The sequence below is a fragment of the Halichoerus grypus genome, chromosome 7 (genome assembly GCF_964656455.1).
Source record: "Halichoerus grypus chromosome 7, mHalGry1.hap1.1, whole genome shotgun sequence".
Lineage (NCBI taxonomy): Eukaryota > Metazoa > Chordata > Mammalia > Carnivora > Phocidae > Halichoerus > Halichoerus grypus.
This window is the reverse complement of record NC_135718.1, coordinates 68,922,038-68,937,887: the sequence shown is the minus strand read 5'-3', so window position 1 is coordinate 68,937,887 and position 15,850 is coordinate 68,922,038. Positions and strand designations below refer to the sequence as shown.

Genomic DNA, 15,850 nt, shown 5'->3' with positions numbered 1-15,850 from the left:
CCCCTGTAAAATAGTCCTCCTTTTCCCATCAGTGCTTGAGTAAGTTGAGACATGCATTCACTTGTAAATGCCAAACACATGCATTCTCCTGTGTCATAAATCAAGCCTGATAATTATGTCAAATCATCTAATCAATCCACTCACAAATTAAGAGACAACAGGTATGAAAAAGAACAGTTAGGTTGGTGTGCATGTCACAAAACTAAATTTAACTTCAGGTTCCACATTCAGGATGAAATTCACTCATTAAACTTGAGAAATTTCACCTTTCAACCTATGAAAGCAATTAGTCTCCATGTAGGGCCACCTGTCAAATGCATGTTTCTATTCCTGGTCGATTTGTTTGCCTGGATGAACATGATCATGTTAATGATTAGCATCAATCCTTGATATGTGCAAACCTGGGGAGTTGAAGCACCTATTGAGTTCGGGCAGCTAACTGCAGGGAGCTAGCTGTCTAGGCCTCTTGAAATGAAATTACCTGGGGGGATGGTTCAAAATGTGCAACCTCAATGAGCAGGGAATAGGAAATTCACACAGTAGCTCATATCCTGCAGGACAAAAATCACAGAATCCCAGAGCTATAAGGGTTCCCACAAGTCACCCAATCCAGCCTTCCTCCCCACAGGCAGACTCCCCCACTGCATTCAACCACAGAAATCACCCAACACCAACTTAAATGCTTCTGATAGCAAAAAAAAAAAAAAATCACTGCCTTCCAAGGCAGCCTATTCCAAAATAATAAATCAATAACAATTTCGTTTGGTTCACTCAATATTTTTAAGCAGTGATGAATTATGCCGAACTACGGAATGAAGCAAAGCTTAACAGCTTAACAGCTCTCAGTAAGAGAAGAGGACCCAGATTCTAATACTCACTCTTCTGACATTCCTCACCTTTCCACCTGTCAACTAAGCAGACCAGACTCTGTGACCTCTACTTCCACTCACTGTCAGTAGTCTCTGATATATGACCTATCCTCAGAGATTGCTATCTCGTACCTCAAGTTTACTGTCTTAATTTTATTTCTCTGAGAGTTCAGACGGATCTGCAAATAAAGGGAAAAAGTCCTACCATGACAGGCAAATGTTAAGAGTTGAGCAGGTAGAATTTTGTCCATGTATTTAAATGGATGAGCACAACACAATGTGGCTGGGAAACTAACCTGAAGTTGACAAGAGAAAGATAATGTAAGCCTCTTTATTCCAATTACTTCATTTGCGACCAGGTCTCCTGCACCTACGACTACCACTCTATTGACCAAATATATACTTCTCAGCATCTGCACTTGGTAAATGCACTTGTCAATGCCTCACCTGCCAGAATTCAAGAGGTTTAACCAATTGATCTTTTGAAACTTCATCCAGCAATAAGTTCTGTGATTCTGTTTATAACACTTGACTAGTGACCCTAGTGATTAGAGGAAGCCCCACAATCTCTACCATCCATTTCTGAGCCACGACAGTAGACAAGTGACCAAAAGGAAGGAGGGCGGGGTGAAGAAAGCAGACACCAAACTAGTGATCATGTCAGCCGCTGAGCACAGCATGTGGGCTCCCAACTGCCTTCCAAAGCCAAATATCTATAATATTCATTGGTCAGCCACAATTCTTTCCCACTTCCACTTGTTGTGAAAACTTGGAAACTGATTGCAAAGTCTGTCCAAATAAGCAGCTGGTAAACTGATTTCAAAAGAAAAAAAATGGATTCAGGATGGTCAGAGCATCTGTGGCAGGCGTTTTAAAAACTGCATGATTGTTGCACAAAAGACATTCACTAAGGAATTTTTCCCACAAAGACATTAACGTCAAGAACAAACAACATAAGACTCCCAAAGGCTAAAAGTCTTACATTACTAAATGGTGCTGGCTGAAAAATGACTGGCCACAAGTGGCCCAGGCTGTACCAGAGGGGACCGTCCCCACCCCCGGAGTGGCAGCCAAAGGCATCTCTGGAAGCAGGGCTCTCTGCTTGCTTTGCATGAGAACCCAGTATATAAACTGAATTATTATCATCATTATCAAAACAATTATTCTGGGCGCCTGGGTGGCTCAGTTGGTTAAGCGACTGCCTTCGGCTCAGGTCATGATCCTGGAGTCCCCGAATCGAGTCCCGCGTCGGGCTCCCTGCTCAGCGGGGAGTCTGCTTCTCCCTCTCCCGCTCCCACCTCTTGTGCTCTCTCTCTCTCTCATCCTCTCTCTCAAATAAATAAAAAAATCTTAAAAAAAAAATTATTCTAATTCTAATAACCCTAATCTAAAATAGTAAAATAATAAACCCTAATATAAAAATAGGTGTATTTTTATACTCAAAATCTTTGTTCTATGCTGGATTTTAGATCTTATTATTTCAAGATCACCACTGTACCCTCTCTTGGCTCTGAAGGTCTTTCATCGAACTATGACCAAAACCACAAAAAAACTCAAATATCAGCAACTTAATTTCTTTTTTTTTTTAAAGATTTTATTTATTTATTTGACAGAGAGAGGCACAGCGAGAGAGGGAACCCAAGCAGGGGGAGTGGGAGAGGGAGAAGCAGGCTTCCCGCCAAGCAGGGAGCCCGATGTGGGGCTCCATCCCAGGACCCTGAGATCATGACCTGAGCAGAAGGCAGACGCTTAACGACTGAGCCACCCCGGCGCCCCGTCAGCAACTTAATTTCTAATCCTTCCCAATCAAAATTTTCAGATTTTCTTTCAAGGAAAAGTTTTGGGTTTTTTTTGTTTTTTTTTTTTGTTTTTTTAAAGATTTTATTTATTTATTTGAGACAGAGAGAATGAGAGAGAGAGAGAGCACATGAGAGGGGGGAGGGTCAGAGGGAGAAGCAGGCTCCCTGCCGAGCAGGGAGCCCGATGCGGGACTCGATCCTGGGACTCCAGGATCATGACCTGAGCCGAAGGCAGTCGCTTAACCAACTGAGCCACCCAGGCGCCCCAAGGAAAAGTTTTAATGCACCTAATAAATTTTGGCTTGTTTCCTAAATTGATGTCTGGAGGTTCGAGCAATGAGCAAGTATTATTTTTGTCATTCAACAAAATAATAATAGTTTGCATCCCATTTTTAAAATAGATAAAATTGGGGACGCCTGGGTGGCTCAGTCAGTTAAGCGTCTGCCTTCAGCTCAGGTCATGATCCCAGGGTCCTGGGATCGAGTCCCGCATCGGGCTCCCTGCTCCGCGGGGAGCCTGCTTCTCCCTCTGCCTCTGCCTCTCTCTCTCTCATGAATAAATAAAGAAAATCTTTTAAAAAAATAAAATAATAAAATAAAATAGATATAAATTGATGAACATAGGACAGAAATGGATTACAAGAACAGAGATGTCAAGCTTTTTGCCTGCACTGATGGGATTACAGTGATTTTTAATGTTCTTTTTCTTGTTTGTTGTTGTCTGTGCTCCCTGTAATTAGCACACTTTGCTTTTGGAAGAAGAAAAAAGAATAAGAGAACTTTCATTTAGGAAATAAAGGAATTTGGAATTGTTTCTGCAGCAGAGAGACCTGACATCCACTCTCCCTCAGGTGCACAGACTTTCTCTAAAGGTCCGTTTCCCTCTGGGGGCATCTCAGGTGAGCAGTGACATCCCTGCAGAAATATGGGAGGGGTCCCATCCCTGCACGTAACGGTGACACAGAAAGCCTCAATACCAGTTTATACCTCTTGTACCGCCCTAAGGGTTCTGGCAAACTGAAGTGTTAAAATAAAACATGAATTCAGATTTCATTCAGTCTGAGATTTGCAATGAATCCTTGAGATACGTCCTTTCAAGATTTTAATGCCTTTTTTCTCTGCAAATTTTCATTGTTTATTTGTGCAAGAAAATAGTTTAAATGGGATTTTAAAATAGGGATGAAAAAATTAAGATTATGTCAAAGTCTCATCTGCCAGGGCTAACAATTCACTCATATACACACATATATGTAATTTTTTAAAGTAATCTCTATGCCCAATGTGGGGCTTGAACTCACAACCCTGAGATCAAGAGTCGCCTGCTCTACTGACTGAGCCAGCCAGGCACCCCCACTCGTATTTTGGAATCTGTAAATATGTCAGGCTATATTAGCTCCTATAATCTAACACAGGTCTACTCTGAACCACGGCTTGTCTCCATAACTTCAATTTGGCCAGTGGTTGAGAACACACTTGTGAGAGGCGCCCACCCTAGGGTTCTAAATCCGGCTTTACCTTAACTGCTACGTGACCTTGGGAAGGAGGCAGAATAGCCCTGATCTCAGCTTTGTACAGGAAAAATGAAGATTCTAAATATCCACCTCACAAAGGCTTAGGGCGGATTTCATCAAAGGGATTCCTAAGAGAGTGCCCGACAGTGTAGGCTCTCAAAAGGTGCCGATGTTATTATTCCCTGCTGGTAGCAGGGATGTCTTGTATCTGCGTAGTGACTCATACTCTTCAAGGCACTTTCAGATCTTTTACCTCATTTGATCTTCAGGCAGCTCTATCAGTACAAAAAGTAGTAATTACTGCCCCCACTTTTCTTGTCGTTGGTCTTTTTTTATAAACGGATGAGGAAACTGAGGCCCAAGGTTACAGAGCTCAGAAAGCAGATCCAGGCTCTTTTTGATCAGCGGCACAAGTCCACAACTAAAGCTCCAAAGGCTTCAGGTGCCATGCCTGAATGTAATCAAATTAAGTTTCTCTTAAAATACTCCATCACTGGGGTGCCTGTGTGGCTCAGCGGGTTAAGCATCTGACTCTTGATTTCAGCTCAGGTCATGATCTCGGGGTGGTGAGATAGAGCCCCCACAGGCTCCCATTCAGTAGGGAGTTTACTTGAGATTCTCTCCCTCTCCCTATCCATCCCCTTCTGCCCCTCCCCCTCTAAAATAAATAAATCTTTTTTAAATAAATGAATAAAATACTCTGCTATTTATACCTTAATCAAATCAAACTGGTATTTCCACATCACTCCAAATTATTTAGGTTTTGCTTAGTAAAAATAGGAACTAAGGTTATGTAAAGCTTCCTGTATATCTCAGGCACTGGACTAAGTGCTTCACATCCAATGCCATACTTAAACCCCATAGCAAGCCGACGAGGTAGGCACTGACAGTGTCCACTTTACAAATGGGAAACTGAGGTATGACTAAGTCCAGGACTGAGATGCAGGCCGACTGTCTCCAACTCTCAGCTCTTAGGACTCTGGCATTATCCAAACCTCATTTGTGTAACTGAGCACACATTAAGGTTAGTAGCGTTCCCTTTTACATTTGAGGAAACCAAAGTTCCAAGATGTGACGGGATGTGTCTAAAGTTACCCGACCCTCTTCCGGTGCAGCAAGGACACAACCCAGCACCCCCTGCCTCCAAATCTCATTCCCTTCCGAAAGTCTCAAATTGCTCTGCATATATTTTAACGGTGAGATGATAGAAGTCCTTTCGTTCTTGAAAAGCAACAATCCATTTAAAGGCCTCCGTGTCAACACTGAGAGTTGACAGCGTGACCCGCGCGCAGGGCAGTGGAAATGGAGAGGTCTCTCCGGAGCCGGGCTGTGGGCGTTACCGTCGCCAAGTCGGAAGTGGGAGGTGAAATTGTTTGCAGAGCGGCCCCTTGGGGAGGGCCAGCACTACGTTCCCTATCCCACCCCCAACCTCCTCCCTCCAGGTCCCTGATGGGGTGGAACCCGAGATTCAGCTGAGCTTCAGGACGAGGGCGAGGGTGAGGGTCCCGGCACCGATCCAAACGCCAAGCCCTTGACGCCTTCCTCCGCCGCAGGGACCAGCCGAGTGCCGCGGGTCCGACAAGCGCAGTTTCGAAAAACTACCGCTTGCCGGGATCCCGGCTCAGTCCTAGAGGAGGGACCTGGCAGCCCAGACCCACGCCTCTCTTAACCCGGCACGCCACGCGCCGTGCCTCGGTTTCCCTCGCCTCGAAAAGGGAACACTTGAACCCAAGATGGGAACAGAGGCACACCTCCAGACCTACACGACTTCCAGGAGGCAGAGCGCGCCCTCCCTGTCTGGATTCCTCCCACCAGCCACCCCGGCCCCGGCCCCGCCGGGCTGCGCTGACAGCGCCCCTACCTGCTCGGTGGCCCCCGCCGCCACCGGCCGGGGCGCCTTGAGGTCCCCCGCCCAGCATGCGCCCCACCGGCTCCTCCAGCTCCTCGGCGGTGTGCAGGCTCCGTGCGCCCCGAGGCCCGCGGAAGGGGGAAGCGACAGTGAGCTGGACGGGAAGTGGGGAGGGGGGCGACGAGGAAGGGGGAGGCTCCTTCCTTCTCCGCGAGGCGGCCGGTTTCCTTTCCAGCCTCGGCCCCTTACACACTCAGAGGCGCGCGCGCGCGCACACACACACACACACACACGCCCGCGCGCGGTTGGGGACGGCAGCGCACAGCCTGTCTCGGGGAGAAAGTTTGCCATTCGCGCTCTCGCTCATTTCTGAGCGCACCCGCGAGGGGCAGTGCGGTGAGGGGAACGGGTGTACAGGGAAGGAGACTGGCAGCCCTTTGGGGTGGGGTCTGCGAGGGCGCCTCCCAGACGCGTGATTAGGGAAGTGACCTGAGGGTTGATGGAAGAGATGGCGGGGCGGGGGGTGGGGGGGGATGAGCGGGTGGGGAGAAAGTGGGAAGAGGGCAGGCCACACCAGGAAAGAGATACGCAGAGCAGTTGCTCAAAAATGAAATGGGAACCCAACTTTCTGAATCTTCTGGCAGCAGTGGACTGACCCCAGAGCCCCTCCCCCGCGTTGGGCAACCAGCCCAGGAAGCAGGCTGTGGTCCATGTGGAGCTCTTGGGCCCCCTGACTTACCTCCTTCACCCCTTCTGTTTGGTTCACTCAAAGAGGCTACTGGAGCACCCCCCCACACCCCCCACCCACTTTAGAACCTGCCAGAAATGGGTCTTGTCCTTTAAGGAGCTCACCGCCAGCTGGGAACATAAACACGTGCATATAAAACTAAATAACAATATACCTACCAAGAACCAGAGGCTTGGCATAAAAAAAATGTTGCAGAATTTTGGGGGTAAGAGAGTATTTAAAGAAGTGTCAGGAAGCCTTTCTGGAGGAAAGGGAAGGATCTGGCTAGAAATAGAGGGCCTAGGTGCCTCAAAAGATAAGACCCTTATGGGTGCAAACACATAGATGTGCCTGCAAGTCGATGTGTTTGGGGACAGAATGAATATGAGCATGGATATTAAGGATGTGGGAAAACAGTAAAAGGAACATAAAGCTGGATGAGGCTGAATATAATGATATAGACCACTAAATGGAGATCTAGATTCAGTGATTTAGTTTGAGAGATTAGAAAGGATCCTCACAGTTTGTTTGGTTAGTTGACTGAAACATGGACCAAGAGGTGACCTACACTAAATGCTAGAGGTGGCAAGGCCAGACTGGTGTTGGTACACCGTAAAGAAACTCTCCAAAGGCTTTAGGGAAATCGGAATATTGGAGGGAAATTATCATGTAAGACCTGCTCACCCACTCTGGAAGGGTCCTGAGGACACACCTTTCACCATGACTCTGGTAAATAGTTTTGTGACCCAGCATCCTTGGTCACTCTTCTCTGCGGGTCAGAAATTACAGTGGGAACTGTAACCACTGAACTGGGACCCTTCAATGCAATGGGGATGACTGGATCCCAGGGTGGCAGGGGCCAATGGTAGCAATGAATCTCCAAAGGTAAGGGGGGTGTGGTTGATCATGGTGTTTCTAGAAGTCAAATAGATGGGAAGTCTACTAAATTCTTACTTTATCTGTATAAGCATAAAAGTTCTAGGTCAAGTGAACAAAAGCTTAACTCGCTTTCAAGTTAAAACAGAGAGACTCAGGCCTTCAATCAATTCCCAGACTTGAGTCAGTTTACAGATGCAGAACTCCTCGAATGAAGGAGAAAAGACCTGGAACACTGGTACTCTTTCTCCTAGCCTTCCCCAAAGGGACATAAGGCCTTTTACCAGAGTGAACCTGCATTGGGGGAAAGGAAGTCATCCGACGTTTCAGAAGGGACTGGACACTGGCTCTGAGCCAACACTAATTCCGGGGAGCCCAAACCATTGCTGGGTTCCACCAATCACAGTAGGGGGTTTATGGAGGTCAGGTGACCAGAGTTTTAGACACCCCTCTCACAGCGGGTGTCCGCACCCATCCTGTGGTCATTTCTCCAGTTCCAGAATGCATAATCAGAACAGACATACTCAGCAACGGGCAGAGTCCCCACATTGGTTCCCTGGCCTGTGCAGGGAAGGCTCTTATGCTAGGAAAGGCCAAGCGGAAGTCACAACAACTGTCTCTATCTAGGGAAAGAGTCAACCAAAGCAATACTACATTGCAAGAGGGGCTGCAGAAATTAGTGCCACCCTCAAGGACCGGAAGGAGGCAGGGTGGCAATTCCCACCACACCCCCATTCAACTTGCCTATATGGCCTGAGCAGAGCACAGATGGACCTCAGAAAATGACCACGGATTCTCATCAACTTAACCAGATGGCGATTCCAATTGCAGCTGCTCTACCAGATGTAGTTTCATTGTTTGAGCAAATTAACACATCTCCTAGCACCTGGTATATGCAGCTATTGGTCTGGCAAACGTTTTTTCTCCATACCTGTTAGTAAAGACCACCAAAAGCAGCTTGCTTTCAGCTGGCAAGATCGGCAATACACCTTATTGTTCTCCCTCCGTGGTATACCAGCTCTCCAGCCCTACATCAGACTGTAGTCAAGCAGGGACCTTATTGCCTTTCCCTTCCACAAGACTTCATGCTGGTCCCGTGCGTTGATGACATGATGCTGACTGGACCTAGCGAGTGGGAAGTAACAACTCTGGACTTATTGGTGAGACATTTGCATGTCAGACAGTGAACACTAAATCTGCCAAAAGTGTAGGGGTCTTCTATCTCAGTGGGTTTTCTAGAGGGCCACCAGTGTGGGGCATCCCTTCTAAGGGGAAGGGGAAGTTGTATTTGGCCCTTCCTACAACAAGAGCAGCAACAACAAAAAGGCACAACACCTAATGGTCCTCTTTGGGTTTTGGAAGCAACATATTCCTCAGCTGAGTGCACTCCTCGAGCCCATTTGCCAAGTTGCAGCTTTGAATGGAGCTCAGAACACAAGAAGGCTCTACAGCAGGTCCAGCCTGCCATGCACGCTGCTCTGGCTCTGTTCAATGATGAATCCAGCAGATTCAATGATGCTTGAAGCATCGGTGGTGACAGAGAAGCCGAGGAAGGTTTTGTCAGGCCCCTATAGGTGAGTAACATCACAGACCTTTAAGATTTGGGGGGAAAGCCCTGCCATCCCCCTGGATAACTACTCTCATTTTGAGAAACAGCTCCTGACTCACTCCTGGGCCTTTGTAGAGACTTAGCCTTTAACTGTGGGCCACCATGTTACTATGCAACCTGAGCTACCCATCATGAACTAGGTGTGGTCTGACCTACAAGCCATAGATTTGGGCATGCACGATAGCACTCCATCATCAAATGGAAGTGGTGTATATGATATTGGGCTCAAGCCAACACTGAAGGCACAAGTAAGTTACATGAGGAAGTGGCCCAAATACCCAAGGTCCCCACTCCTGCCACATTACCTTCTCTCTCCCAGCCTGTATCTGTGGCCTTATGGGGAGTTCCCTGTAATCAGTTGACTGAGGAAGAGAAAATTCAGGCCTGGTTTACAGATGGTCCTGCACTATATTCAGACACTACCTAAAAGTAGACAGCTGTAACACTATAGCTCCTTTCTGGAACATCCCTGAAGACAGTGATAAAGGAAAATCATTCCAGTGGGCAGAACTTTGAGCAATGAACCTTGTTATTCAGTTCACTTGAAAGGAGAAATGGCCAGAGGTACAAATGTATGCCAATTCATGGACTGTGGCCAATGGTTTGGTTGGCCAGAGATTTGAAAGAAACATGACGGGAAAACTGGTGACAAGGAGATCCAAGGAAGAGGTATGTGGATAGACTTCTCTGAGTGGGCAAAAAGACTTGAAGATATTTGTGTTCCATGTGAATGTTCATCAAAAGGTGACCTCAGCAGAGGAGGATTTCAATCATCAAGCAGGTAGGATGACCCATTCTGTGGATGCCAGTCAGCCTCTTTCCCAGACACACTTAACATTGCCCAATGGGCTCATGAACAAAGTGCCCACGGTGGCAGGGGATGGAAGTTATGTGTGGACCCAGCAACATAGACTTCCAAGCTCAGTATGGTCAGTGCTGAATGTCCAACCTGCCAGAAACAAATGATAGGACACCATTCCCCACGGCGATCAGCCAGTTTGCTACTTGGTGGCAGGTTGATTACACTGGACCTCTTCCATCATGGAAGGGGCAGCATTTTGTTCTTACTGGAATAGAGACTTAACACTGAATACAGATTTCCCTTTCCTGCTTCTGCCAAAACTACTATCAGAATTCCTTATCCATACCACATTACTTCTGATCAAGGTACTCACTTCACAGCAAATGAAGTATAGCAATGGACCCAGGCTCACAAAATTCACCAGTCTTGCCATTTTTCTTATCATCCTGAAGTAGCTGGCCTGACAGAACAATGGAATGGCCTTCTGAAGGCAGTTAAGGTGCCAGCTCAGTGGCAATACCTTGCAGGGCTGGGACAAGGTTCTGCAGGATGCTGTCTATGTATATGCTCTGAATCAGAGTCAATATATGGTACTGTTTCGCCCATAGCCAGGATTCATGGGTCCAGGAATCAAAAGATAGATATGGGAGTGGCACCTCTCATCAGCCCTACTGATCCACTAGCAAAAATTTTGCTTCCTGTTCCCACAACAGTAAGCTCTGCTGGCCTAGAGGAATTCCAAAGGGACGAATGCTTCCACCAGCAGACACAACAATTCCATTTAACTGGAAATTGAGACTGCCACCTGGCAACTTTGGGCTCCTCATGTCTCTGAAACAAGAGGCCCAGAAGGGAGTTAGGGTGCTGGCTGGGGTGACTGATCCTGACTACCAAGGGGACACTGGACTGCTAGTCCGCAGTGGAGGTAAGGCAGAGTATGTCTGCAAAATAGGAGATCCCTAAGGGCATCTCTTAGCATTACCACGCCCTGTGATTGAGGTCAATGCAAAACTATCACCACCCAATTCAAGCAGGGCTACTAATGGCCCAGACTCTCTAAGAATGAAAGGTTGGGTTACCCTACCAGGCAAGGAACCATGACCAGCTGAGATGCTTTCTGAGGGCAAAGGGAAGGGGTAGTTTAAGAGAACAGTTACAAATACCAGCTATGACCAGTTGCAGAACCAAGGACTATAACTGTCATGAGAATTTCTTATTTTGTAACGACTATGTTTATTTTTTGTTTGGGAAATAATCATTTCAATCCACATAAGCGTAATTCATACCCAAATTTCTTAAGTTCTGCCATATAGTTTTGGTCTTCATAACACTTCTAATTTTAGTTTTCTTGGTGAGCTCTGCACTGCTTCAAAAAGTAAACTATCCTTTAATGGGTTCAATTAACATAAATAATCTAAGTTAGTGATACCTGTATCTAATGAAGTACAATATATAATCAACATTGTATCACCCAGAATTGTCAAACTGTTTATGAAAGCCTAAAAACACCCAAAAGAATTAAGCTATTTTATTTAACATGTAATAGATATTTCTCATAATGCAAAGCTTAAATATTTAGTTTTTTGATACTCTAATGTATTTCCATAAGCCTTTAAAAGTCTACAGTTTTATAGATACAGTTTTCCACCAGGGAAGCCATAAATATTTTTTTCTCTTTACATAAAACTCTTTAAAGATTCTAAGAGGATGTTGTAATGACTATTCAATATGGATTAAGGAAGGAAAGAAAACAAAGATATTTGACATATTATTTTATATTTTATCTTTGTTTTCTCCCCTTCCTTATCCATTTACCCTATAAAAAAAGGTGCATTAATAGTAATCAAATTTACAATACACTATTTAAGTTATAGTCTATGAAGAAGAGTGAATATCACCCAAGGACTATGCGTCTTCTTCCAGGGAAAGGATAGTGCATTTTTGGTTGTACTCATCATGTTAAGTGGAAGTGTTTTATTAGTGTCTTTATTTGGAAATTAATAATGGCTTAAGGAGATGTGAATGGGTGTTAAGTTGATAAGACTTGGATTGTGATGTACGTCTTATGTGTTAACATTGCTAGCCTATAACAGCCAGCCATCTAATCAAATACAAATCTAGGTGTTTCTGTGAAGGTATTTTTGTAGATGTGATTAACATCTACAGTCAGCTGACTTTAAGAGGATTACCCTCAATAATGGAGGTGTGTCTCATCCAATCAGTTGAAGTCCTCAAGAGTAAAAACGAAGCAGAAAAAAATTCTGCCTCAAGATTAAAGCCTCAAACCCTGCCTGAGTTTCCAGCCTTCCAACCTGCCCTACAGATTTCAGACTTGCCAGCCCTGACAATTGCATTAGCCCGTTCCTTAAACTTTGTCTTTTTCTATCTATCTATCTATCTATCTATCTATCTATCATCTATCATCTGTCTATTCCTGTCCTCCTCCCACTAGCCTACTCCTTCCTTTGTGATCCCTCATTGGCTTCCCCCTCTCTCCCCATCCCTTATGTTAATCTTCCCAGAACTGCATCCTTGGGCTTCTTCTCTTCTTAAGCAGACCTCACACTTGACCTGGCTCATCTACTTCCAAGGGTTCAACTCCCCTGATGCAACTTCAATTGGCATGTCTGACTGCAACCTCTCTCCCAAACTCCAGATTCATATTTCCAGCCTAGACACTCCACTGGTCTCTCAAATTTGATAACTCCAAAAGGATTCGCACTGTCTTCTCCCACACATTCCCTGTGTTGACCATTTTTCTCAGGTAGGTTTACTCTCCCCTTTCTCCCTCCCTGCAAGCTGGAACCCTAGAGCCAATGCCACATACTCCTTCACCTCATCCTTTTGCACTCAGTCACTAAATCCTGTCTATTCAGAACTGTCTTTTGTGTCCATGCTTCCTCTCTATACACACTACGCCTGAATTACATTGGGCCCCACTGTATTTTCAACTGCTACCTGAACATCACTACCTAGTTGTCTAAAAAGCCATTCAAATCAGCCAAGTTCAAAGCCATTACCATCAACTTCCCCTCAACCCTGTACTTCCAATTGTGTTCCCCATCTTACCTGCTGGTCCTACTATCCATCTAATCAACCCTGCAGCACAGTTTAGAAAGCGTCCTAACATAGGGTTAGGAGCATAGGTCCTGGCCTCTCTCAGATAACTGCAGGCACATCTAAGCTCCACTACTTCCTAGCTGTGAACCTTGGGAAGTCATTTAACCTTTATGTTAAGCATCAGTTTGCTCATTTTCATAAAAGAATTAATAATAGTAGATACCACATCAGGTTGTTGTAAAGAGGGTCTGACATAGAGTCTGGGTGGGGCACGGGCACTGGGTTTTTTAAAGGCCCCCTAGGTGATTTGAAAGTAAAGTCAGGGTCAGGGCGCCTGGGTGGCTCAGTTGGTTAAGCAACTGCCTTCGGCTCAGGTCATGATCCTGGAGTCCCGGGATCGAGTCCCGCATCGGACTCCCTGCTCAGCGGGGAGTCTGCTTCTCCCTCTGATCCTCCCCCTCTCATGCTCTCTGTCTCCCATTCTCTCTCTCAGATAAATAAATAAAAAATCTTTAGAAAGTAAAGTCAGGGTCAAGGCCACTGAGTTAGTGGGTAGTATGGATGGGTTTGTGGTAGATTCAGAAAGACAATTTAGGAAAGAGGCGACAGTCCGGGTAAGAGCATTTGTAATGAGGATAGAGAAGAGGGGTTCACATTCAAGAGATACTTTAGGAAACAAAATGATATAAAACTTGGCAACTGGGTGTTGAGGGTGAGGAAGAGAGAAGTATCTAAGATGACTCTGGTTTTCACCTTGGTTGACTAGGCTGAGTGGATGGTGATGCCTTAAAGCTCTGCTTCCCAAACATGTTTGTGCACTATACTCACTAGGGACATTTTTTTATATTTCCCTAGTCTTTCATCTTTCATCTGACTTACTGTGCTGGATTGTATATTCCTGGTCTATCAAAGACCTGTGTCCGGTACTGTTCTATCGTCAACTTGATTACTCTGGGAATTCTGTTTTGCAGTATCCTCTTCCCTGGATAGTTTCCAGTTGCACTTAGCTGAAAGCATGCTATTTGGGAAGCGGCAGTGAAGGAGCAGCCGTTTGGTTTGAAAGGCCATTGTTGGTTAGAGGCAATGGAGATGGATGCAGAGGTGCTGGTGGGCTCCAGGTTGTCCTTTCTCTTCCCTGTGCAATGCCTAGGTATCCTCCCCAACTACTAATCCTGCTAACTAACAGCAACCCCAGGCTCACGACCAGATGGTTCTCTACACACTCACAGAGGCAGTATACGTAAAGATATACCAACCTTCCACAGACTGCTGTATCAGTCCCTGCACCATCCCACCCTAACAGCTGGACATGCATAGCTTCCAGGTGCCCTGCAAGCTCCAGCTCATTCATCCATGCCAGTGCTGGTTAAAGACTTTTCTCAGATTCCCCAGCTCCCCCTTTTTTTAGACTGCTGCTTCACCAGCAGCAACCACAATTGTGTAAGGTCGAATTTCTACAGTATATTCCTTATTCCACAACATTCACAGAGCGTCTGCTTCTCCAGCTGAACCTTCACTTATAGGACTCCTGATTCCAAATCTCTGGTCTGGATATTTACAGAAGTCTCCCTTTAGTCATGATGACAGCTTTCTCATTACAACACAATGTTGTATTAATTAAGACTTCGAACTGCAACTAGCCAAAACCAATATGCTCTAACTTCAGTACTAAGAATTTTCATGAGGATACAGGGGCATTTCACAGAGTCCAAAGACATAATGAAGTTGGTCCTCTAGAAAGATGAGAGTCCACTTCTCGGAAGCCAGCAGGACCCTGGTGGTTTCCCTCCTCGATGCTTCTCCCTACACTCCAGCTTCCCACTGCTCCCAAGTTCACACGTTTCTAAGTCAGCCCCTTGGAAAGCCTGACCCTCGTGGAACCAATTCTAACCCTCTAGGAATGAGATCTTCATTGATCCAGCCCATCTCTCAGGCCATCAGGTATAGCCAAGGAGGTGGGGCCATATAGGAATAGAGGATAGGCACCCCCCTGAAACCACCTCTGAACACACAGGTGAGGGACAGGCAGGGGACCACTGTGAGCTGGACAGCTCAAATTGTGTCATGGTGAGGGTCAGGCACCAAGAATTCTGTGGTTTATGAGCAAACAAACGACACATTTAGTTTCTCTCTGCTTTTAATATAATTTCCATCGTGGTTGTTACCTAGTGGTGTTGGTCATGGAGGTAAGTTGTTTTTGTTTTTGTTTTTTAAGTAGGCTCCATGCCCAATGTGGGGCTTGAACTCATGACCCTGAGATCAAGAGTTGCATGCTCTAAGACTGAGCCACCCGGGCGCCCCTGCTGTGCATGTAAGTTCTGAATACTGAGGTGTGTAAAGGGTATCTACAGGAAGAATAACTGAGAGCAAATAATGAAGGGATAATTGTTCTGTTGATATTTTTTAATTTAAAATTTTGGAAAGCTTTCTTCATGAATATTACCAAAATCTTCCTAAGAGCAGAAATGGAGAAACATCATAGATGCCAATACAATCTGAGGTTGCAGCCTCAACTTCCCGCGTCATTAACAGAGTTCTGCTATACCAACATCACGCACATCTACACGTAACACTGACAAGGCTGATGAACATTAAATACTACAGGTGTAAATTTGCAGCGAGAAGCCAGGAGCTCAGGGAGAAAAAATGTATAACTCTTTTGCCAGAACAGTGAATTTCAAAAATTGTGTTTAAGGATATGGGGATGTCTTAGGAGTTTATTAGTAATACCTAATGTATGTTGGGCAC

At 45.6% G+C, this 15,850-nt stretch overlaps 1 protein-coding gene across 1 annotated transcript in view; it reads right to left on the bottom strand.

Annotated features, from left to right (window-relative positions):
* The window catches only part of DISC1 (DISC1 scaffold protein), a 366,980-nt gene extending 360,824 nt beyond the window's left edge, over window positions 1-6,156 (bottom strand). Inside the window, exon 1 of the mRNA XM_078077709.1 lies at window positions 6,041-6,156. Within this exon, the coding sequence (XP_077933835.1) occupies window positions 6,041-6,098 (58 nt within the window). The 5' untranslated portion in view covers window positions 6,099-6,156. The remainder of the gene's footprint in view (window positions 1-6,040) is intronic.
* Window positions 6,157-15,850: the final 9,694 nt, after the last annotated feature.